This window comes from Lytechinus variegatus, chromosome 2 (assembly GCF_018143015.1).
Source record: "Lytechinus variegatus isolate NC3 chromosome 2, Lvar_3.0, whole genome shotgun sequence".
Lineage (NCBI taxonomy): Eukaryota > Metazoa > Echinodermata > Echinoidea > Temnopleuroida > Toxopneustidae > Lytechinus > Lytechinus variegatus.
The window spans coordinates 72,940,050-72,966,325 of NC_054741.1; the positions used below are offsets into that span (position 1 = coordinate 72,940,050).

Sequence of the window (26,276 nt, forward strand, 5' to 3'; positions counted from 1 at the left end):
AGCCTAGGCGCACACGCGCGCCCCGCGCCGCGCTAGCGCAGAATCGTATCGACTGAGTTCGGAGCCGAGAGAGAAAACCAGTCAAGTTTCGACAAAAATGGAAATCAATCGAACCAATTACAACTTTGAGTCAAGGAATATCTTTGAAAGTATTCAAGAGAGCTGTTTCGTTGGTACGATATTCTTGTAATTACTGAGTTACAAAATAAATTGGTAGGGGGCCTACCGGTATAAGTTTTGGCCGAGCCTACGCATTTGACCTGGCTAGGTTTTGTTTGGATCGGTCCCACGTGTGGATCTAGATGTATTAGTTAGCAAAGAGACCAAGTTGGGGAGGAATTTACTGCGGGTCTCACAGGCCTAATTCATTCCCCATAGACTCATGTGTTAAATTGGCACTTTAAAAAATTCATAAAAAATAAGGATGAAATTCGGGGGTCGAATGTTTACTACCAGTGGATAGGATTTATATCTGGCAATCCATATCTGACCAGAAAAGGGTCCCTCGACCGGCTCATTTTAAAAATAAATTGGCGTGTTTGAAGACACCGTCGGGGGGAGCAGATTCATCAACTTAAAGGGGAAGTTCACCCTGACAAAAAGTTTATTGTAAAAATAGCAGAAAAAATATTGCCGAAGGTTTGAGAGAAATTCATCAAATAATTAAAAAGTTATTAGAATTTCAATTATTTGATTTGTGACGTCAATTGCGAGCAGCATTCCTACATAGCGAATGGTAAAAAATAAATGAAATGTAATTTTCTCAGAAAATTGAAAATGGTTTTCACTGTACCTTTTTTTATATCAATAGACCAATCATTTCACACCCGATCATGAATAGAAAATAAAATTAAGTCATCAGGAACCATTCAAAATTTGATGCATTTTATATTACATAACACATGGGGCAGCTGCTCGTTTATGACGTCACAAATCCAAAATTTTGAACTCTAATAACTTTCTTACTCTTTAACGGATTTTCCTCAAACCTTCACCAATATTTTTTACTATTTTTTCTGCTATTTTTACAACAAAGTTTTCTTCAGGGTGAACTTCCCCTTTAAACAGCAAAATAGCCGTAATCCTTCCGCCAGTCAAAATATAGTCCAAAATTGGTGATATTTCTTCCCAATTAGGGAAAAGGAAGTTCAGTAATTACCAAAAATAGAATCAGTGTTAGATGGACAATCATTTGCATACACTGTCAATCAGCCATATCAAAATAAAAAAAATAGCAATGGGTTGGCTCGAATGAATATCTAGGGCCTGCCACTAGTGATTAGGCCCGTGAGACCTGTAATGTATGGCACATGAAGGTTTCTTTTTAATTTACCTTCCTGGCTTTTCTTTAACATCTGTACACTCACTTTATCACAAAGAAATGCATGAAATATACAGATGTGTTATGTAATGACCATTTCTAATGTTACTTCTAATGTCTAGTGCCCTATGGATTTACATACATCCTACATGCCTACCGGTATATGTAGCTCAACAATGGATGCAATGTAGGGCCCAAATCCTATAATGCAAATTGTAGATATGAATAGTGTGCATATCTGGATTCAAGATCTGCCCACAATATAAATACCAGATTCACATGAGTTTAATTACATAACAATAACAGTAACATGAAAAAAGTATTTCTTTACGACAAAGCTAATTTTGTTGATATGAGGGAAGCCTTGGCTTCATTAGACTGGCGTACTCTCTTTGCATCTGCAGGTAATGATGTCGAAAGGCAATGGTGCATTTTCAAAGGTAAATTGAAAGCTGCTCAGGACAAGTACATTCCAGCAAGAACAATATCTAGAACACAATCGTGGGGCAAGAAAGGTGATTTCCCCATAGATAAAGATACTCTTTTACTAATAAAGAAAAAACATAGGAGTTGGGAGCGTTATCTTAGAGATAAAACAGAAAGCAAGAAGAAGACTTATAACAGGCTTCGTAATAGGGTCAAAACAGCTACTAGACGACTCCAGAAAAACTATGAAAAAAATATCGCTAAGGCAGTTACGGTAAATTGAATCCAAAGAAATTTTGGCAATATGCGCATTTCAAAACAAAAATTAGAACTGGAGTGGCATCTCTTAGGAATCCACAAACAGCTGAACTTGTTGAGGGAGATCGCGATAAAGCAGACATTTTACTAAATTATTTTTCTACAGTTTATACCACTGAGCCTCCTGGTGATATACCTACACCTTCTCAGCACAATGTAGTTGAAGATTTTGGTGAAATTGTGGTAAATGAAGATAGTGTTCTTTCTTTGCTTTCCAAACTTGATGTTTTTAAGTCTCCAGGGCCAGATGGGTTCCATCCTAGGACTTTACGTGAAGTAGCTCCGGCAATTGCTCTACCTTTGAGTATCATTTATAAGACCTCTTTACAGAAAGGTGTTGTTCCCTGTGACTGGAAATCTGCCAATGTGAGTGCTGTTTTTAAAAAAGGTGATAGATCGCTTCCATCAAATTATAGGCCGATAAGCCTCACATGTATAGCTTGTAAACTTTTGGAATCCATTTTACGCAATGAGATCCTTGATCATATGAATTCAAATGGATTTTTTAGTGATAGGCAGTATGGGTTTTTGCCTGGTCGTTCTACTATGCTGCAGTTGCTTAATGTCGTTGATGAGTGGTCTAAAGCTCTTGAAGAAAGGGGTACAATTGATGTAATCTATTTAGATTTTATGAAGGCCTTTGACAAGGTACCTCACCGTCGACTGCTTGAAAAGGTCTGTAGTTTTGGTATAAATGAACATGTGGTTAGTTGGATCGAGGCATTCCTTGTTGGAAGGAGACAGAGGGTGTGTGTGAATGGCGAGTTCTCAAGTTGGGGTCATGTAGAAAGCGGAATTCCGCAAGGGAGTGTCCTTGGCCCTGTGTTATTTTTGTTATACATCAATGATCTTCCAGACGTTGTTACTGAAAGTAATGTTTATCTTTTTGCTGATGATACCAAGCTATTCAAGTTTATAAGAGATCAGAATGATTGCAATTCACTCCAGAGAGATCTTGACCATCTGAAATGCTGGTCAGAAAAATGGCTGCTGAAATTCAACCCCAAGAAATGTAGTGTACTCTCTATTGGTAACACGCAAGACGCTTTTCCATACACATTAATGAATGATGCGCTTGAACATGTCACCTCCGAAAGGGACTTGGGTGTTGTAATTGATGATAAACTCAGCTTTGAAGAACACATGCAATCAAAAATAAACAAGGCCAACAGGCTTATGGGCTTGATCAGACGAACTTTTGTTTATCTTGACAAAAATAATTTTGCTCTGTTATATAAGTCGCTTGTCCGACCACAAGTTGAGTATGCCCATGCTGTGTGGAACCCTATACTGAAGAAACATATACATGCATTAGAGAACGTACAAAGAAGGGCAACAAAATTAGTCCCTGAATTAAGGAAGCTTTCCTATCCACAGCGACTTAAACGGTTAAAAATCCCAACTCTGGCGTATCGAAGAGTTAGGGGTGATATGATTGAAACATATAAACACTTTAATAGTTATGATCAATGTACAAAACTTAATCTAGAAGAAAAATATAGTGAACATACCAGGGGTCACAGTAAAAAATTGTTCATACCAAGGACAAAGACCCCAAAATATAGGAATTCTTTTTATGTTAGAATACGTAAGACATGGAACAGCCTAAATAATGATGTTGTCACTGCCCCAAGTGTGCACAGTTTTGAAGCTGCCCTGGATAGATGCTGGAAAAATGAGCCAATAAAATATGACTACGAAAGCCCTGTTCCCGGAAGTGAGCCAGCCATCTTGAGGAGGAAAAACCTAGAACTGAATACAGAGGCATAACATGCCTACATTCAGAAACTTCCCTAGGTATCCCTAGGTATAAAAAGAAATGAGAATCAACATACAAGCATACTATACATTCACATCTTCCTATGACAAGGGCCCAAGCCAGGGTGTAAGAGAAAGAGACAGGGGGTTAGATGGCTTGTATTCTAAATGGATGGGGGCTAGTCTGGCTAGAAGTCAGTAAAAGTTGAACAAGATAGCAGAAGAACTCATTCTCAGTCCCCCCCCCCACATACTAACTATGCTTTTCTCCCCCCCCCCCCCCCCCCCCTCCCTCTTGAATCCATCACTCTTCAGCCAAATTCTAAAGTTTTTTCTTCTCATTCCCTTCCCCATGAACCAATTTCACAAGCGCAATTGATGCAAGGCCTATCTAATGTGTACTTTATCTCGTGATGGGTGCAATACACGATTTACAGCAGCGCTCGTCGGTATACGAAAACACACGACAACATGCAAGCAACCCAGTGCACAACACACGCACAGCCTACACAGCCTAGCCTAGGTACACAAACACAGAGTTAGTTACTAATAACAACTTGTTACATTGTACCTGTAGTACCCCCTATGTAGCCTTGTATAGCCATGAAGTTCAGTTTTTGGACCTCTTGATGATTGAAACATGTCTACTAGAAAAACAATCTGCTACTGAAGAGTTGGGCAGGTATTTCATCCACTAAGGAATTCCCCATGTAATAGGCTATGGTCAAGGTTACCTATAGGTCTCACAGGCCTAATTCATTCCCCATAGACTCATGTGTTAAATTGGCACTTTAAAAAATTCATAAAAAATAAGGATGAAATTCGGGGGTCGAATGTTTACTACCAGTGGATAGGATTTATATCTGGCAATCCATATCTGACCAGAAAAGGGTCCCTCGACCGGCTCATTTTGAAAATAAATTGGCGTGTTTGAAGACACCGTCGGGGGGAGCAGATTCATCAACTTAAACAGCAAAATAGCCGTAATCCTTCCGCCAGTCAAAATATAGTCCAAAATTGGTGATATTTCTTCCCAATTAGGGAAAAGGAAGTTCAGTAATTACCAAAATTAGAATCAGTGTTAGATGGACAATCATATGCATACACTTTGTCAATCAGCCATATCAAAATAAAAAAAATAGCAATGGGTTGGCTCGAATGAATATCTAGGGCCTGCCACTAGTGATTAGGCCCGTGAGACCTGCGGCAGCCCTAGCCTAGCCTGGAAGCGTCTGGGGAGTGAAAGTCATATACTGTACATATGGTCACTCCCCACTGACGCCTGGGACCCCTACCTATATTCCCCCACGTACGGGTACAAAACCAGAAACTTTCGCCCCCGAGAATTCTACTTTCCCTCTAAAAGTAAAAAAGATCTAGGCCTACCCGGGGGGGGGCCACTTACATTGACGAGTGGATACCATGCACAACCAAAAAAACGCGTAAAAAGGATGTCCTTTTCACAATAGGGCACGTTGCGTACGTAACGTGAAAAGGGTGTCAAAAACACAGAAATAATGAAAAAAGGGTATCTATTTCGCTAGGAAATTTACGTGTTTAGGGTCGAATTTGCGGGGATGATAAAACAAAATTAAAATGTTTTATAAAGGATGTCCTTTTTGCCCCAACACTACGTGTTTAGAGTCCTATTTGTGCGAGGTGTAGGTGGGGTCGTACTTAACCAGGCCAAGTGGTATAAAGCCGACAACCAAAGGACCCGTATAACAATAAAACATTCCTGTACTTGTTTAGGGGTTCATTTCAGGGAATATTTGCCAAGAGTATCGTTTTGTTTCCAATACTTGTTAAGGGTAAGGTTTCACACGCCAATACTTGTTAAGGGGTGCATTTTCAGAATATGGAAATTACGTGTTTAGGGTGCTTTTCGAGACCCCATGGTCGCGCATGGTATCCACTCGTGAATGGAAGTGGCCCCACCGGGAGGCCTACCTAACCCAGGAGTTTACCGTGTATTTACCCATACTCACGGGACAAGGGTAGATTATGGTCAAAATATCGAGCAAGATAGATTGTGAAAATGGAAATTATGCACTAACATCGATTATATGGATGAAGGACTAAAGAGTGGTAGAATCCTGACATCGATGCACAGACTGGAACCTCAAAATACCGAAAAGTTCTCTCCTTCTACCCCAGTCTCGATCGGCCATTTTGTTATGATTCACAACAAAAACAGCTGATCGCGGTCCGGAGATCCCTGGGTTAAAGGGGAAGTTCACCCTGAAAAAAACTTTGTTGTAAAAATAGCAGAAAAATTAGTAAAAAATATTGGTGAAGGTTTGAGGAAAATCCGTTAAAAAGTAAGAAAGTTATTAGAGTTCAAAGTTTTGGATTTGTGACGTCATAAACGAGCAGTTGCCCCATGTATTATGTAATATAAAATGCATGAATTTCAATTTTTTTATGGTTCCTGATGACTTAATTTTGTTTTCTATTCATGATCGGGTGTGAAATGATTTGTCTATTGATATATAAAAGGTACAATGAAAACCATTTTTAATTTTCTGAGAAAATGAAATTTCTTTGATTTTTTACCATTCGCTATGTATGAATGCTGCTCGCATATGACGTCACAAATCAAATAATTGAAATTCTAATAACTTTTTAATTATTTGATGAATTTTTCTCAAACCTTCGGCAATATTTTTTATTAGTTTTTCTGCTATTTTTACAATAAACTTTTTGTCAGGGTGAACTTCCCCTTTAATGCCTACCTAGCCCTAAAACATGTACATGGGGTCCAACTAGCCTGGGGCGTTTTGGGGAGTGAAAGTCATATACTGTACTTATGGTCACTCCCCACTAACGCCTGGGACCCCTACCTACCCCACATACGGGTACAAAACCAGAAACTTTCGCCCCTGAGAATTCTACTCTCGATCCCTCTAAAAGGTCTAGCCCTAAAACATGAACAAAGGGTCCAACTTCCATTTCCAACATTTCTTCGATATTGATTTCATTTTTAAAGAAGAATTCATTAAAAAAACGAGAGATTTGTTATGAAAAGATGGGAAGAGCTTACGGCCGTGTTTACGTCGCCATCTTGATTTCTTTGTCTTCCACTTGGCGACAGCACGCAAATCGCGCGATTTGCGTGCTGTCGCCAAGCGGAAGACAAATCAAGATTGGAATTAGCCTTCCAATTTCTGTCAGTTTTTGAGAAGCAAATCCTTTGGAACTTGCAAAGTTAAGGGCGTTTTGATAAATAAATGATCAACCAAGACCAGTTTTGGTATGTTTAAGCAAGTTTCATAAATTATTAAATAGAGCTGTATTTAAGCTGGTGACCACCAAGTAGGTGCGCTTAAGTGTGTCATGAACCATCTCAGTTGTAGTACCGTAAGGGCACTAGTATTCAACCCGGCATAATTCAAAGATTTTGACATACCAGGTATTTCCAAAAATATTAAGAAATATGGAAACTATCTTACTTTCATACCTTTGTTATTTCCAGGGTAATCTGTTGTCGGTATTTTCTTTATCAATCTGTCGACTGTATGCGCGTAGGATCGAATTATGCGCCGATGGCCTTTTGCACTGAATTGCACTAGTATTCAACCTAGTGAGGATAGATAGCAAATCTCAAAAGGGTTTATATTGCTAAATTAGATTTAGATCTATGTAAGTATCTGGCTTTGATTAATTCCCTGTTTGGTCTCATCTCAAATGGTCTAGTCCATAGTCGGATGGGACAAGGGCAGATTGAGAGACAGGACCATCTTTCATCGCTAGGTTGAATACTAGTGCAAAAAACCGTCGCCGTATAATTCGATCGCCCGCGCACACAGTCGACTGGTTGAAGAAAAAAATAACGGAAAAAGAATAACCAGCATTTGCTCTTAGAAATAAGACGGGTCTGAAATTCAGGTAAATTCTATGTTTCTATATATTTGAGGAAACTCTCCAAACGGGTTGAATACTAGTGCCCTTACGGTAGTGTTCACTGACAAATTTTGCACTCGGCTCAGAGTCTTCAGTAGCTCAGCTCTAGACTCTGGGCCAAAAACAGATGCTAGTGTTTCATGAAAATTATCAGCATTGCTATATGAGTAAATGATCACATCAGTCTGACAAGTGCAGTGAAATCTTGATTCTGAAGTACTGCACTGTTCTGTAACTACTCTACTACTATATAGAAGGAAAACTTTTCAGTGCTGGTATGGCAGACAATCTTCAACGTGCTTGGATGCCGAGTTCTAATGAATTGATTATCCTTATTTCTTTTCTTTTTCTCATTAATGCAGCCATTGATACTGAATTCACTGGTCTTCATGCAACACAGGGTGATATCAACAGCCTGTTTGACACCCCAGCTCAGCGATATGAGAAGCTTAGGAGAATGGCCATGCAGTATACCATCTGCCAGCTAGGTGAGGTGCAAATGACATGGAAGAGAGAGAGAGAGAGGGGGGGTTGGCAGGTAGCCTATTAGACATAATTACCAGACAGGGCTCGACATTAGCTGTGCCCCGGGGCAACAAAAAAATGAGTGTAGAGCCACCAAAGTTCTGCAAAAGCCCACATTTGGTGGTCCAGTTGGGCTACCAAAGTGTTGACAAATTGTAATGTTTTCTATTGTTTTAGGAACACCAAATTCGCCTTGCAGGCCACCAAGATTGTGAAATTTATCATTTTGATGGACCATTCGGGCCATCAAGAAAAAACGTTAGTGTGGAGCCTTGACCAGATAATGAGAAAGAGAGTGAGTGATCTTTTTTTCTTTAGTGATAATGTAATTTGCTGATCTTAAGAAATATGTCAGAGCATGATTTTTACAACAATGAGAGGAGATAATTTCCCCCCCAAAAAAAAAAAAATCAGACTGAAGACTGAAATGAACAAATTATGAAAAACACTCAACTTCTGTAAATTGTGACATGACATTGTTATTTTCATTTTCCCTCTCTCTCTATTTTGATTTCAAAGGAATATCTGCATTTGTCAAAGTACCAAATAAGAATGAGTAAGTATGTTCATGTATACTGAATGTAGTTTCATACAGCTGATCACAAATCATCTACAACTGGTGTCCTGTTCTAGTACTTAATAAGATTCCATATTTCCCCCCGTTTCATATCAAAGTGGGAGTTAATTTCCTTTAACCTCAATTCATCAATGGACAAATTATAAACTTTCACTCAGATGTAAACAAGTCTTATGTCAACCTTTCCTTGTATTGGTAATCAGAGATTGAGAATCTTATATGAAACCTACATGTTAAAACAAGTAACTGGTTTGTGTAAAAATGATGTGTAACTTAATAACAGGTTTACAAAACACCTCCTTGGTAGTATTGGTAGACATTTTTTTTTATAGATGAATGGTAGTATTAATAAACAAATGTGTAAAGTGTATATATATTTATGTGGAATATATTCTGCTGCACTTGCTAGAGTTCTTTTTACTTAATTCTTATGAAGCAATTTCTTAGCTGAACAGATGATTTGGATGTAATTATATTTAGTGATGGAGGGCTTGTATTAACAGGCCCCTCAGGCTATTTTCCTGAAAGCTAAGAATATAATTAAACAAGTATAGATATTCATATATTCTCATTAGGATCGTAAACTTCATTGAATGCATTACACAATTATAAAGTGATATCTATAGACCAGTGAAAGTTTTTGAAAATGGACCCTGATAATGTTCATTTTGTATTCTTTTGTTTTTTGTCTAGGTATGAAGCACACACATATAACTTTCATCTCTTTCCAAGGAGTATATCCTCTGTGGATTCCAGATTTACATGCCAGGTATTTAACCCTTGACCACTTTATTCATAATTCAAATAGGTTTTGTACAAGCACCATCTGATAACAATCAGAGAGTCATGTGTTTGAATCTCACCATGACCTAGCATCCTTTGGCAAGGCATCAGTCCACACTTTGCCACTCTTACCCAAGTGCTAATTGGGTACCGGTAGGAAACAACCATCATTGTGGTTGGTTTAGGAAGACAGTGCCTAACAGGCTGCTAGAAAAGATATGAATCCAATGACCTGGTAATAATAATTGTGAAGGGTTTTGAGCAGTCATAGATTGATAAAGTGCTATGTAAAAGCCATTTATTATTATTATCAACAGTAGGTACATGTAACTTGGTATAATACTTTTTATCTGTTGCAGATGAAAATTCATCAAAGGTAAAATATCTAACCTTGGCTAAATCACAGTTCAATATGTTCTATACCAATGCCACATGATAAGGATTTAAAGATAAATAAATAATTTATTAGAGTGTCAGATTCCCACTCCCACCTAGACTGAGATTACAAACTTCTTGGAAAATTGTTAATCTTCTTCTTCTTCTTCTGGAAACAGAAGAAGAAGAAGATTAACAATTTTCCAAGAAGTTTAGAGCAAGATGGAGGTAGGTCATCTTAATAGTATCCTTTTAATGTTTTCACTCGTTGGTGTAATACTAAACAAAGGTTTATTTAAAGATGAAATGACACTTAAGGGTTATTAATGCTGACTATGTCTTTGTGATTTATTCTGATTTTCAGGCATCAAGTATCGAGTTCCTTTGCAAATATAACTTCAACTTTAATAAGGTGAGATCATTATGTACAAGTACAACATAATAGTGCTTGTAATTCAGAGCTGCCAAATCTCCCTTGTTGTCGGAAAGACTGAAAAATTGACAATATTTTGAATTGAATAACTAGAAACAATCTGCGGAGCCTTTAAAGTGCCATCGACTTGACGACTTGGCGAGATATGTTATCTTGCCAAGTCGACTTATAAAAAGTCATATGTCGACATGGCAAGATACGTTATCTTGCCATGTCGACTCATAAAAAGTTATATGTCAACATGGCAAGATATTTTATCTTGCCAAGTCGACTTATAAAAAGTTATATGTCAAGTTATATGTCAACTTGGCGAGATATTTGGACTCTCCCTGGGCCTTGGACACTTCATATCTTGCTATGCTGACATATAACTTTTCATAAGTCGACTTGGCGAGATATCGTATCTCGCCATGTCGTCAAGTTGATGGCACTGTAAAGGCTCCGTCATAATCAACATACTGATTTACATTGTATTTTGTGTGATTGAAAATGGACTTCCCAAAGTCCTCAGTGAATTCTTCCTGAATTGATGAATATCCCATTTGGCAGCTCTATCTGATTTATTTTTCACAAAGATTCCAGTAGAACTATAATTCACGCCTAAATCCCTACGTTCTGTGTTATATTACATCGTCAAATTGGCCACATCATGTTCAGGTGACAGGTGCTACTGCATATTACATGCCAAGTAATATGCACATATTCTTAACTACAAGTCGCTATCAACCTTTTGCCTTCTGGAAATGGACAATCCTGTAATTAGCCTTTGGAAATTTCAGAATGCAGTAGTCAATGGGTTCATTGTTTTGTGAAACAGTGCTGATACTGTTGGCCAAATGGTTTTTGTGTCAAATACCAGCTTGTGGAATATTAATAATAATTCACAGCATTTGCATGGTTCCATATCATCACTGGGTGTTAAAACCATTGATCTAGAAATTTAAAAAGGTTCTTATTTATGTCAATTCTAAAATCAAGCTTTTGCAGAACTACCCTAAAAATGTTTGAATTTTGAGATACAAGATTTTAACACTCCACCGATCATATCTCTTTGGACTTTTTATATCAAGTAGTGTTTGCTAAATGTTAATCTGGATGAAATCTGTTCCAAAATTGCTAGTCTCTTATTGTCAATCTTAAACTAAGGATATCCTTCAAGAGATCTTTTATTTTCCACCCACATTTTCAAATGACTGTTTAATAAGATATTTCAAATGATCACATTTCAACCGTCACTGTCTGTGCAAGCTATGATCATTCCCAGGGTAGCTCCACACTAAAAATACACTTAACTGCACATGTTTGTGGGTGCGTAAATTGTCATCACATTGGATCTACACGTGAGTGGTTCCTTGAACGATACCCACTCACTAGGTTAATTTTATGTCTGATATTTTTAGCTGCTTCTTAACCAATTTTGCTCACACCAATATCAGTTGTGTTTAAATATGACGATTTAGCACCAATGCATGTACCCATTTTCATTCCAGCTGACAAAGTAGTTGAAATAAGGGAAAACTCACCGACTATTGAACATTCTCTTTTTTAAAAAAATCAGAAGAGAGCAGGCTGATCCTGAGAAAATTAGCATTTGAGTGTCTGATGGAAAATGAGAGTGTAGAGTGAAGTTTTGAAGTGCTCCAGAATGGTCATTTCACAAAGAGATGATGGGAGGGAGTTCCTTGGGTGAGAGAGGAATTGTATTCCCTTTGTTCTAGTGTTCTTTTCGTTCTCATATTGTCAGCTTTTCTATGAAGGTCTGAGTTACCTTACAAGAGATCAAGAAGATGAACTGAGAAAACAAGCACAAACCAAACCTGTTCAACTTGCAAGGTAAACATGGTCATAATTTGGGAATTCCTATTGTTACTTAATTATTTTCATTGTTATATTTGCATAACTAGTTCTTACTGAATAAATTATTTTGTGGTGCCACTTTCATTTTATAACAAGAAAAACATTGCCATTAAGAATTTATTTGTTGGCAGATTTAATCTGAAGTCGGGTTTTGCTTATATGTATTATAATTCTATTGAGGGCTTAAGGCATGTTACAGGATAGATTTTTTTTTATAGAAATGGTCCATAATTGTGTTGTGGTATTTGCAATTTGTCACAAAAGAAGTAGTTTTGGATGAATATGGCATGCTATCTTTTTACTGACTAACTTTTGAAATGCTGAAATCATGATGAAAATTACCAGAACATAGCCTTCTAGTAAATTATTTCTGTAGGTATATGGATGAAGATCTGCAGAGAGAGGCACTAACAAGCATCTCTGAATGGTTATCTGAAGCAGACACAGGAGGTGAACTTACGGTTGGACAATATGAAGGTTAGAAGAAGGAATGCCTCTTTTATAACAAACATGTGTATTTTATAACAGGCAGTCTTTATTTATTCTCCATATCACTTTACAGAAGACACACCATTGGGTGGAAAGTTTCTTGTTGGTCAAGATTTGATCTTCTAGCCATTGCCAATTCATTATATGGTTATAAAACATAATGACCATTGTATATTGCAACAATCTCTGTACCCATGTTTATGTGCTTGCAAATCCCATATACAGTAGATGTAAGTTATAGAAAAGTTACAAGTGTGAGATAGTGAGACCTGCATTGCTTATGATTTGAACTGCCATTGTGATGTAATAATGATTGCACTTCAAGTCTGTGATGGATCATAAACCATATGTTGAGCATTGCACGAAGTTTACCATCGTATAACACATCATGCTTGCTCCTTGCAAATATTTTTTTTAATTGTATTCACAGATGTGGACTTTCTCTCTTTAATAGCCTATGGATTGGTGACATATGATAACTACAATTGTTTGCTCTATACAACTTGAGAAATAATTCATTAAACCATACCATGTAGGAGCTTAGGAGGAAAGTGGCCTTACATTATAATTATTTTCCAAACAATGTATAATAGCTATTTGTTCCAGAACCAGTTGGTCTAATTCCCATTAGATTTGATGTGAGTATGCAATGAGATGTTTTGGACATGGACATTTTTTCTGTCAGATTATGGATCATAACTTGTCTCTTGGAATCTATTTTACTGAGTCTAGATTTGAGGAATGTTCACTATACATACATTTCACACAATTCCATCATCATAGTTCCATGCAAATATTCCTTTATTTTGTTTTCATTGGTTATTTGCAGAACTAGATGGTCTTCTGTTGCAGCTTGTTATTCAAGAATCCTTTCCTATTCTCAACACTCGCTTTGATGTCAACACCACGCAAGTAAGCACCTCATAAAGGCCTATTTTTTAAAGGCCTGTGTCCATTGTGCTGGCACTCTAGAATTTGACCAATTCTATAAGATTCCAGTTACATTTTATGCATTTCTGTGTTCCGATGGAACAAGTGTCAGCAGCACTATTGATGCTTATGAGTCTTTCTTAGAGTGAAAATGTTGATATTCCGAATATATTACAGACAATGTTTACTTTGGAGAAAAAAATGAAGAAATATGACAGACCAATACTTTCATACTTCTTTATAATTCTTTAACGCTTGGAATTCTTTTGTTTAATATACTAATAGAAAACTAAATTTTAGTTGTGGGGAGCATAAAACTCCATTATTCCAGTTTTATCGGAATACTAGATTCTGACCAGAAGGAAGCCATAACGAAGTCGGAAGAAATATGTTTTGACTCTGACTTTGCACTGATTTTGATCAGGATGATTTTGTCTTTTTTTTATAGTTCATGTATTTTATGCAAGTTACAAGACAAAAGAAGATACCTTCGATGATGATGCCTGTTCTCATATTAATAAATCTGGTAAATTGATTAAGGCTCAAATTCAAAGTGAGTCAAACAAGTAACTGTTAAATGACAAAGATTTAAACTCAAATAGATTTTTCTTTTCTCTTGTTTTCATTCAGCTGAAGGTGAAAGTAATGGCAGCTGAAAACAGGGATAGGTTGGAGGAGGACCAAGTCAAATTAGCAAACAGGTAAAGAACAAAATTCTACTAAGATTTTTAATCCTATTCATATGATAAGTACATTTAATTATCATTGAAATTGTTTTTGAGTAGTAAAGTTATATTGATAGAGTTTAAATTATTTGTGATAATTGTGATGATGATCGGGATGAGGGTATTGATTATCATGTTGGTGATGATCATGGTGATATGTGATGATGATGATGATGATGATGATGATGATGATAGATACAGTTCCTTTTTACCATACGCTTTTTCCACCCCTTTGCACTACTCCTATTCTCTATGCACTGAAAGGCCATTCATTTTGTCAGTTATATATAATGTGAGATGTCAAACTCAATTCTAAAGTTAAAAATAATTTAGTAGTTATGGTCTAAAATCATAAGTATGACTTGAAATGATAAATGAAATGAATATTCAATTGAATTATTACAATTTTCTTTTTTGTGTGTTGTTAGGATTGTTGATAAACTGTTGGGGTTTACAGAAGTATTCCGTGCCCTTGTTGAAAGTGAAAAGGTAGGTTGAGGTATTCAGAATATTTCCCTCGATAGGTTAGCTATTACTTTATACCATTTTCATTTTGGAAATGATTTTTTGGTAAACAATAATTTATAAGCGGGATATATGCAGCCTTTAGAGGGATGGATGAGTTTTGTGGTAGTTATATTTTTTCTTATCCTGGTGTACAATCATACCAGGAATATTCCACTCTTAGGGCTAATATTTGCCCAAACTCTTGGAATATTTCTGGTATTCCATTCTGAGCAATCCAATATAATATAAATGTTGCATTGAGTGATAGTGTGAAGTTCTTTTTGTTCTGAGGCCTGGTTGCATTGGTAATTCTGTTTATTAGTATTTTAAAAAGTATCATTACATGTTTTGTTCTGTTCTTTTTGTTTAATAGTCCTGTCTTTTCACTCTTTAGCCCATTATAGGTCACAATCTACTCACCGATCTGATGCTGTTTTACGAGAAGTTCCACCGACCTTTACCACGTAAGAACTTCTGTCGATGCTCATTCTCACACGTCACAGTTTTAAAGTTATTTTCTAAATATGCTCTTATCCAATCAAATGGCACAATTCCAGTAGATTATACCTGCAGCTTGTAAATGTCACTTGTACCTATGCCATAGGTCACAAGGTTTATGAAATATTGCCACAGCTGTAACTGTCTAGTCTTTATGATTGTAACAGGATTTCTGAATATATGATGAATTTAGCATACTCTCATGTCAACGAATCTATCTATTGAGTCACAGACCCCTGTGATTTAAACATGTTATATTATGAATCTTATTATATAGCAAGTGTCTAAATATATTTTTCTTTATTTTCAGGTAGTTATTCATCATTCAAGGCCCAACTTCATGAGTTGTTTCCTAAAGTGTTTGACACAAAGTACCTGTCATATGAAATGAGAAAGGTAAAGAACCCCCTCCCCTTAAAATAGAAAATAATCAATTAAAAAAGATAAAAAAAATGATTAATAACAATAATAATAATGATGATGATAATGATGATGATGATGACAAAAATAATGATAGTAATGATGATAATAATAATAATGATTATGATAATATTAATAATAACGATAATAATAATCATTCCACATGACGTGATGTTAAGAGTGGGTTAAAAAAAGAGCAGTTTTCGTTTTTGAAGACCTTATTGTATTTTATTAATCTATGTTATGGTGGCAGTAGCAGTAGTGCAACAAACAAAAGTAATGTAATTTAGTTGATTGCTATATCATCGCAACCCAAGTGGTAAGCTGTTCATAAGAATTAACAGGCTAATTTTTGCTTTGCCTGCAGAATCTAATTGATGCTGGCCTCCAGGTCCAAAACACAAGTCTAGGTTGCTTGCTTGAAAACCTTTCATCGTGAGTACAGGATCAGATTTCTAATATTCATTCCTCAATGCATATTTACTTCTAGATGCAATTTGATACATTGACTATGTACATTGTTCAAGGTGCAAACAAACTTGAGGTCTAGCATTTTCTTTAACATGCAATTTAGTAATGGCATCGAATGGTATCATTTTGTCAAATAATCATTGCATCGGGAAGCTATATTACAGAATTTGGTACATAATAAGAATATGGATAATGTGTCAAAAATAGAAAAACAATCTTTTCATAATTTGATAAATGAGCAGACTATTTATTTTTCATGGTTTATGAGACATGATTTTTTTTTCTGCTGGAATACTCTTCACGGAGTGGAGATAATGCATATATTACATGTCAACAGGCCAGAATCCAATGGCCTGGGTATAAAGTAGATCTAAATAACATATATAAATGGATCTTTAATAATATTCATGACATTTTGGACTGAAATGGGGAATATTAACAATCCATGTTACATGCACCATACTAAAATTATTTGTTTTGTTTTTAATTTTTGGTACAGGAAAGAAGGAACACTGATTGTTCTTCATTCTCCTCATATCTTCCATGGGGAAAGGTTTGACAAATATGGTAAGATTTTAAGAGTAGGCCTATCTATGTTGTTTGTTTGATCTCTAGCATCAGTCAATCACTTCTGATTAGTGAAAACTAATAAATTTCAATCACTAATTTGAGTTAAAGACGTTACTTGAATTATGTTAATTCCATGATGAACATTTTATGAGTGACTCTTATTGCATGTAAATATGTACATTTGTAGATCAGTGGGGAGGGTGTTTTACAAAGATGTATTAAAGTCTGAGTAAAGGTTGTTCAGATAGTTCTAAGGGGATGGCAGTCATGACACAAATGATTCGTACAGTAGCAAGTAGAAAATATGTGTTGGTGTGCTTATTTATTGAATATTCCATTTCATATTCATAACGTAGTCTTCTGATGTTTTCTCTATGAAGATTAGGCATACCTACTTATCAATATATTTCAGTCACATTGAAATATGTTTCATGTTTGAAAAGCCAATCGCAGATAATTTTCCTTCTTTTTGTCAATTCGTATGGCATCTCTGGTACTCATAATGATAGGATATTTATCATCCATATTTTCTGTGTACAAAAATTTTGTTTTAACAAACTTGCAAATATCAATCCTGCATTTGATTATAATTCTACTTCTTCTCCTCTTTGTGATTACAGTGGACGGTGGTGTCTTGCATGAAGCAGGTTATGATGCATATGCAGCTGGATATGGTAAGTGTATCTATCTACCATCAATGTGAAAATGTAACCCTCTCCATGTTAAACTCTTATTCTCCATGTGACAATATTGCACTTGACGCAAAATTATAACTCTCCATGTGAAACAATTTTCTAAATGTGAAACTTCATCCTCCATGGAACACAAAGTCCTGAATTCACAAAAGTGGTTTTTGAAGACCCACGGTTGAACCCATATTTTATGCAGATTTCCTGCATAAATTATGCTTAATTTACCGTGAAAAATCTCCATTGCTGATGCACGCTTTTGTCACAGTGCCCCTAATTGATGCCTGTTTCCATGGTAAGATGTGCTATTTTATTCATGAGTCCACTGTATGAAGAGTGGACTCATTATTCAAAACAGTGGATAACCACGGCAACATGCCATCAATTTGGTGCACTGTGGCAAATGCGTGCATTGGCATTGGACATTTTCCAACATATGCTGTATATTAAGCGTAATTTTGTACAGGAAATCTGCATAAACCATGGACTCCACTGGGTTTTCAAAACCACCTTTGTGAATTCAGGCCTATATCTGACATGTAAAAATATTACTCTCCATCTAAAGAAATTATACCCTTGTAATTTTCCCATCAAGTCCATCTCCAATGTTTATAATTATGGCTGCCAGGTTTCTTCAGATTTGAAAATTAAATGATTTGAGCATGACTAATTGCCCATCCCCTTTTTGTCTCACCTGCGAAGCAAAGTGAGACTATAGGCGCCGCTTTTCCGACGGCGGCGGCGGCGTCAACATCAAATCTTAACCTGAGGTTAAGTTTTTGAAATGACATCATAACTTAGAAAGTATATGGACCTAGTTAATAAAACTTGGCCATAAGGTTAATCAAGTATTACTGAACATCCTATTAGAGTTTCATGTCTCATGACCAAGGTCAAAGGTCATTTAGGGTCAATGCTTGGCAGAACATGCTTGGGAGAAGCAACACCACCCAGATTGGGAGGGTGTACATTGCATTGCCAAAGAAAGACATTGGTATACACGCAGGATTAAGGAGGCTATTAGTATACGTCTTTGTCCTAACAATTTCAACAGAGACAGCGGGATCGACATCCCCGATTTCTGGATGCGAACCATCCGACAGCACAATACCCCCTTACCTGGCAGTGCACGCCGACCCGATCGTTCCCGGCCCCGATCGAGGGACCGCTCAGCCAGTCAACCCCCGCCCACGGGAAACTAGCGAGCCCGCCAATTTTGGTCTCATTTGCATATTGCCGACCCACGGCGTATTTACATATACCCCCGGCTTATTTGCATAACTCCTGACCAATCACACAACGGATCAGTGCCCACCTATTGTTCTCGCGTTTGTGCGTACGGTCTTGGAGGTTAGTATAAATACAGTACGATATCGGACAATCCGTGTCACTTGATAAAGAGTTGCAGCGGCACTCGAAAGCTCGTGAACTTGTAAGCTAGTGAACACTTTTTGCGAGAGTGATCACGAATTTCCTAGAAAGCCAGTGAACACTTTTTGCGAGAGTGATCACGAATTTCCTTGTTGACCATAGTAGATTGCGAGACAAATGAATACCCTCTAGCGATTATTTCAATCCGCAATAATGAACCTATTTAGTATAACTTAGACCATGTTGGAGGAATCAACATCGAAATCTTAACCTGAGGTTAAGTTTTTGAAATGTCATCATAACTTAGAAAATATATGGACCAAGTTCATGAAACTTGGACATAAGGTTAATCAAGTATCACTGAACATCCTGCATGAGTTTCACGTCACATGACCAAGGTCAAAGGTCATTTAGGGTCAATGAACTTTGGCCGAATTGGGGATATCTGTTGAATTCCCATCATAACTTTGAAAGTTTATGGATCTGATTCATGAAACTTGGACATAATAGTAATCAAGCATCACTGAACATTTTGTGCAAGTTTCAGGTCTCATGATTAAGGTCAAAGGTCATTTAGGGTCAATGAACTTTGGCCGAATTGGGGGTATCTGTTGAATTACCATCATAACTTTGAAAGTTTATGGATCTGATTCATGAAACTTGTACATAAGAGTAATCAAGTATCACTGAACATCCTGTTCCAGTTTCAGGTCACATGTCCAAGGTCAATGAACTTTAGCCGAATTGGGTGTATCTGTTGAATTACCATCATAACTTTGAAAGTTTATGGATCTGATTCATGAAACTTGTACATAAGAGTAATCAAGTATCACTGAACATCCTGTTCCAGTTTCAGGTCACATGATCAAGGTCAAAGGTCATGTAAGGTCAATGAACTTTGGCCATGTTGGGGTTTTTTGTTGAATAACCATCATATCTCTGTAAGTTTATTGGTCTAGTTCATAAAAAGAGGACATAAGAGTAACCATGTATCACTGAACATCTTGTGCGAGTTAGAGTAGTATGCAAAGTCAGCACTGCTGCTATATTGAACCGCGTGATGCAGGTGAGACGGCCAGAGGCATTCCACTTGTTTACAGATAGGTTTACATCTTTTATGTTATTGAGAGAGATCTCACGTTTTTTTTTTCTTTCTTTTAAAATTCAAATATTCAAATTCAGAGCTGTGTTTTTTTTTTCTTTTTTTTCTTTTTTGGGGACCACCATTTCCTTGGGGTTGGGTTTATACTTTTTTGAACTTCTGCCACTTTTTCAAAACAATTTTGGATCACTCGGCAGCAATCCTGCTGTCCACCTGTATGCCCATTCTAAAATAATCAATAACAAATCATTTTTGTTTCTTAGAAGGCCCCAGTGAAATGTTTCATTTGCTCTGTAGTTAATTTTAGAGTGTTCTATGTTATGTATATTCTAATTGCTCCAAGGCTCTCAGCAAAATTTTATTTCAATATTGTCCCAAACAATTTAAATGTGTGTGTGTGTTTATATCTAAATTTATGATGTATATTTCACTTTTCATTTGAATTGCAGTTTTTCTGAGGCTAGCACATTACATTACTGCCAAGGATATCAAGTAAGCAAGCTCCAAATGTTACATTATTCATGTCTCCCATTTAAGCTAATATAAAATCTATAACTTTATATCAGTGATGGATGAAATTTGGATGACAGAAAAGAATAACATATATTACCCCTTCAGCATTGCATAAAAGATGGATTCAAACATCCTCTTAGAGTAGGGGGTCAGCAGGGGTCATACAGCTGCAATTACATAGTGCAGAATATCTTGTGGATCAGGAGACTGCATGTATCTTATGAAAATCACTGATTCAAATCAATTACAACTATTGAAAGCCTGCATCCCAAAACTTACTATGTAGATCAAGGTCATAAAGCTCTTAACTTAAGTGATGAATCATCTGTTTGACCAATCAACTCACTCCTTTTTTGTAACATAGCTGGCCTTGCTGTAGATGTCGCATTTGCCATTTCATAGTTGAGATCAATTTGGATAGATGAGTCTCAATTTTTTTCTTTGGATTCATAACATATTAAGCTGTGAATGTGATGAGCCTTCATAAATCTGAAATTATGTGAAAAGAGAATATAAAACTTTGAATTGAAACTGAAATCAAAATATGTGTTATCCCATTTACATAAAGTCAACAAGTCTTTAGCATTTTGGTAATAATCACTTATATCATCCCCTCTTCATCTGGAGAGCCTCTCACAAAGTGATTTCTTAGTATTTTCACCTGTGATTGTTATAAGCTACTGAATTCCTTACATCAGGTGGGTGTTTCATAAAGCTGTTCGTAAGTTACGAGCGATTTTAAGAATGACTGGTGATCCTTTTTTTGTGGTAAATGATATACGAACACCAGATTTTCATCGATGTTGATTTAGCTCCTAAGAAGTGAAGTCATTCGTAAAGTCTCTTGTAACTTACAAAAAGCTTTATGACACATCTACCTGATTTGTAAGTGATAAAGCATTGACCAGTGCCTTTTATCACAAAGCTTTGCTCTTGATCATAAGGTTGATTTTGACAATTGCTTACTTTGATCCTAATGCATAATCAACCGTACGAATCAACTTTACAAGCAGTTGCTGTGCTTTGTGTTATTTGGCCTGGGATGTTTCATGAAACATATCCCTGATATTGCTTGCAAACCCTTGTCTTGTTTGTAGAGTCATGGCAAGTCGACCTCTTGACTTCAGAGAATATGTTTGGAAGCTAAAAGATTACAAGGATAAGGTCAACATCATCAGAGCTGCTGTAAACCATGTGGTGAGTTTATTTATCTAGGGTCCGTTTCATAAAGCTGTTTGTAAGTTAAGATTGACTTTAAGAACAACTGGTAATCTTTTCTCATGCGCTAAACCATTGCCAATGAACATTTTGGTATTAACTCTTTACCACAAGAAATGATCACCGGTCGTTCTTAAAGACGCTCTTAACTTACGAACAGCTTTGTGAAATACACACCAGGTTAATAGTCAGAACTTGCTTTGCTTTACAATACAATGTCAATGTATTAACTCTGTACATGATACTTGTATGTTATTGTAAATTGTGTGAATCAAACATGCATTATGTATTCCCATCTGGAGAATAAGCGCAAATTGATATAATAGAAACTCAGGCCAGCATCATTTTTCATATGTATGTATTTGAATGTTGCAAACTTTAATGACATGATAAGGTGATCGATCATCCCAATTGACTTGTCAAACAATCTTTGAAAACAACACTGTAAACTGTGCCAATTAAAGACAAGATTTCATTTCATTTCATTTATTGATTTAACCATTTTAAAAAACAACAAAATTACAATGTTCAAAATATACAAATGCAGCAAGAGAATTAAATACAAAGTAGATGGTGTAATGTAAGAAATACATTTTTTTTTTATCCACTATTGATTTTAACTTTTGTACACAGTTTGCCATAGAGATACACTTCAGTCTAATTAAACTATAGATACAGGGCAAAGAACAGGTAAAAAGTTAAGTGTCAAGATATTTGTCATGTTGGTATTTCAGTAACCATTTCCATTCTTATATATGTGAACCGGTTTAAAGCACATAGTCTTCTTTTTATGGCTTCCTGAACTAATTTTATGACGATTTGATGCAAGTTTGTTGTTAGTGGAGTAATAAATGAATATTCATGTACTGGGGCATGTAATTACATCCTTTGACCAATCAAAACAATGGGCTCTAATATCTGCATTGTCCATTGTTAATATATGCGTCTTGGAAGACAGCCTTTGATTGGGTTCTACCTTATTGATAGCAGATACCTGTACTCTATAAAGCAAGAGGCCATGATCAAAGGCTCAGACTGTTTCTAGCCTATCAATGCGAAATCATGAGACGAGCATTAAGAGATGGAAATAGATCTATAGATGTGGTGGTTCTTTGCAGGGTTTCATGACCTTTTAAAACATACTCTCTTTCATGACATATTTTTTTGTCTTAAAATTGTTTTCTCAAGAATCTCTCAGGTTCAGACCCACCGAGCAGGAGACCACAGTGGCTTCATGTAACATCTAAGAAACTAACTCAGTCATTGGATGGGGTTAAGGTAATTTATTAGCACATAAAGCTATGGCCTATGTCCAATTCTAAATATGTGGTACGCTCCTGAAATGATTTTTGTCTGTTTCTAGTTCATATGAGAAAAGGTAAATATTTATGAATGAAGTAAGAATGAAATCAGATTAGGATCAGATTTACACAAAAGTTGTTTTTATTAGGAAATTGTCCTATAGTTCGTTAGTGGTCAAAAATTGAATGTGTTTTCATTTCTGAAACTGGGCAATATTTTGTTTTCCTTAGCAATGCATGACTTTGAAGGACAGAAAGGAAAATTCAATGCGAAATACCAATTTACATTGAAATTAGGTGGTATTACCGTTGCATTTTTAATTTAGATTGAGTTAAATGATAAAGTTCATTACTCATCTTCAAGAATTGCTCATCAGTAGTTGAGTACATTTTGATATTTAGCAGTGAAACAATGAAAATAAATTTACAGCCAGTTAAGTTCGCTAAAATTGTTGTGTTTTTTTCTCTTTTTTTTTTCAGCTTGCGCACATATTTGGTTCTTACAGCTCAGTCGATGTTCAGGTTATTGACAGAAGACATGCTCTATTAGCTGTAGCAACATTTGGAGGGTGGGTGTGCAGTGTATTTATCCTTATCTCTTCATTATGCAATTGGTGATATATTGATTCTTGCTTACATATCAGTCAAAGTTCCTCTTAGATATCATTGCTGGGATTTATGAGATTGTGTATCTCAGATTATGAAGAATATCACTTGATAGATAATCCATAAGTATTAGTATTTCTACCATCATTGTAAATACTTTTACCTCATCTACTTATACTGTTACTGCTATTACTACTTACCACCCCTTCTCCCTTTATTCCTCCCCTTTCCTCTCCCCCCTCCCCCCTCTCTTCCTTAACCCCTCTTCCTCCTCTCCCATACTTTTTTCTATGATTACTATTCTGCCTGTACAATATGTAGCATATGTAACATTTCATATTCAAACCATTCGTAAAGCCTATGAAACATTCCTAGATATTATTTCTTATTGTCACTGTTTGAAATAAGGTGATATAAGACATGAGCCTAATTTCAAATTAGGTTCTGACCCTTTGATGCTGGTGTTTATATCAGCAAAACACCAAATTTGAAATAATGCTGGGGGCCGTTTCATAAATCTGTTCGTAAGTTAAGAGCGACTTTAAGAACGACTGGTGAACCCTTCTTACGCGCTAAACCATTGCCCATTCAATATACCATTTACAACAAGAAAGGATCACTAGTCGTTCTTAAAGTGGCTCTTAACTTACGAACAGCGTTATGAAACACCCACCAGGTCCTGGGACAAATGTCACTAGGTATTTAGCTATCAATAATGAATCATTTTTCTGAAGTCGCATTAGATATCAGAATTGTAGAAGTCAACCTGAATTGTGCTTCCAACACTAAACATCTAATCACCCATTGTGTATTGTTGTCTTTCCACAATCTCTGATTTACAGATGCAAAGATATCATGAGAGCTTTCAAAGAACATGACACTCTTTCAGTTGTCAAGTACAGCCCCTTACACCACAGCAAACGTGTTAGGATGGGACTGTGGTAAGTCATCTAGTGTATTCTCTATTTCAATATTAACATATATTTAAAAATGAAAAAGCAGATACATAAAGGAAAAATTGATTTGATGAGCATGAATGAAGCAGCCTCCAACACCTTGCTTGGTCATTAAGATTTTTTGTCCATACGACATAACTCACCATAATTTTTTTCAGTTTGACAGCTTGCTAAAAATGTACTTTTCACTTACATGAATGTGTTTATAGGTAATATAGGACAGTTAAGATGTGTATTCATATACTTTCCAAGAGAAACAGAATAGTTCAATATCATGAAATTGTGGGGATTTTGTATTTCATTACTTCTTATAATAGTTTAGCATGACCATGTCATGATAATTGTGGCAGCAAAGTTGATGGTGTTTTTTTTCTCTCATTACCAGGAGTGCCTTGATATTTTCTGGAGCTATATGTGTCTGGGCTTTCTTTGGCAACCAACCCAAACCAGCCAGATGATTCCACCATACCTTAGTCAGGTGACTAACTCATGTGGCCCAGGTCACATGACCACCTCTTCAGATATTGGTGCCAGAATGAGGCAATGAGGGGTAGTTTTTCGACCATTACTCCTATGGTAATATCTTTGCATCAGATTTCTTCTTGAGTCCTCATCTAGAAGGAGATCTGTCTATGACCTAAAATTTCCACCTAATCTTGACCAAACTTCTCTCTTTTGTTGAGTAGCATCATTTGAGTTCCAGGTCAGTCATTCAGTGGCTGGTCCAGCCTGATAAGACACAGTTCTTTTGAGAGGCTTACCATTTTGCAAAAAAAGTATGGCCCATTAAATGGTCTAAACCACCTGGATCTGCCCCTAGTTCACTAACTGAGAGTAGGAACTTATATTATTCTGATTATTGCATGAAAGCTCTATGTCCCACTATTGAATCAATTGAAATTTGGCCAGTGTATTTCTTTAAAGCTGTTAGTAAGTTACATTTAACTTATAAAGTCATGTATATTCTTGATTGCTAAATCAGATTCTTGGTCATATTGATTTCTTTCAGCTGAATTTGAAATGTGATTGCTGTAGATTAAATGATTGTCATTAAAAAGGTGGTAAATGCAAATATTATTTTTGGTTGGAATTTGAGTGGGGTTATAGGAAATTCAATACTCACTCTTTGTTGAAACATTAGGGGAAATTTGTAGTACTGGTATATCATCTCAAAAACATGCTCCATTCATTTATGGGTAAAGCCCTACATAACTTAAAGAACAGCCTTATGTATCATGTAGGTATTGCAAGTTTTCATCAAAGGCCAAGTCAACCTCCACAGATTGATCTGATTACCTGAAAAGAAAATGAAACAAGTGTAACCATGATTTTTTTCTCTTCAAATTTTGATGTAAGATAAGAAGTTACGGAGTTCTAAAGTTTTGCTTATTTAAAATAAAAATATTCATATGCAAATCCTGGCCTGTACTCAAATGAGTAAGTCAATGATGTCACATACCTGCTATAAATTTGACATTTATTATGTCTTATGAAATATGTCAATTTATACAGATGTAGTGATATAGGTTTTACTGACTCACAACTATAGTAATTGTGATTTTATACATTTCTTGTAGAATCAAATCAAGATTGACATTATTGGAGTAAGCACTTGATATATTTGATATTTCAAA

At 36.2% G+C, this 26,276-nt stretch overlaps 1 protein-coding gene across 1 annotated transcript; it reads left to right on the forward strand.

The window, feature by feature from the left end:
* The first annotated feature begins 31 nt into the window (after positions 1 to 31).
* On the forward strand, positions 32 to 26,276 carry LOC121408948 (pre-piRNA 3'-exonuclease trimmer-like). The gene is made up of 21 exons (XM_041600687.1): positions 32 to 173; positions 8,089 to 8,214; positions 8,771 to 8,807; positions 9,522 to 9,597; positions 10,351 to 10,398; positions 12,164 to 12,252; positions 12,653 to 12,753; positions 13,595 to 13,677; positions 14,326 to 14,396; positions 14,849 to 14,909; positions 15,322 to 15,391; positions 15,736 to 15,821; positions 16,213 to 16,280; positions 16,816 to 16,883; positions 17,507 to 17,560; positions 20,498 to 20,540; positions 21,659 to 21,758; positions 22,968 to 23,057; positions 23,561 to 23,649; positions 24,529 to 24,627; positions 25,028 to 26,276. Exons 1-21 carry the CDS (start codon positions 98 to 100, stop codon positions 25,098 to 25,100), a joined length of 1,608 nt encoding a protein of 535 aa, XP_041456621.1. The 5' UTR covers positions 32 to 97; the 3' UTR covers positions 25,101 to 26,276.

Excerpts from the sequence above, each read along its gene's own strand:
- LOC121408948 (XM_041600687.1), top strand. The coding sequence starts at position 98 with ATGGAAATCAATCGAACCAATTACAACTTTGAGTCAAGGAATATCTTT. Across the intron at positions 174-8,088 it reads TCAAGAGAGCTGTTTCGTTG|CCATTGATACTGAATTCACT; the intron begins GTACGATATTCT and ends TCATTAATGCAG. Across the intron at positions 15,822-16,212 it reads TGTCATATGAAATGAGAAAG|AATCTAATTGATGCTGGCCT; the intron begins GTAAAGAACCCC and ends CTTTGCCTGCAG.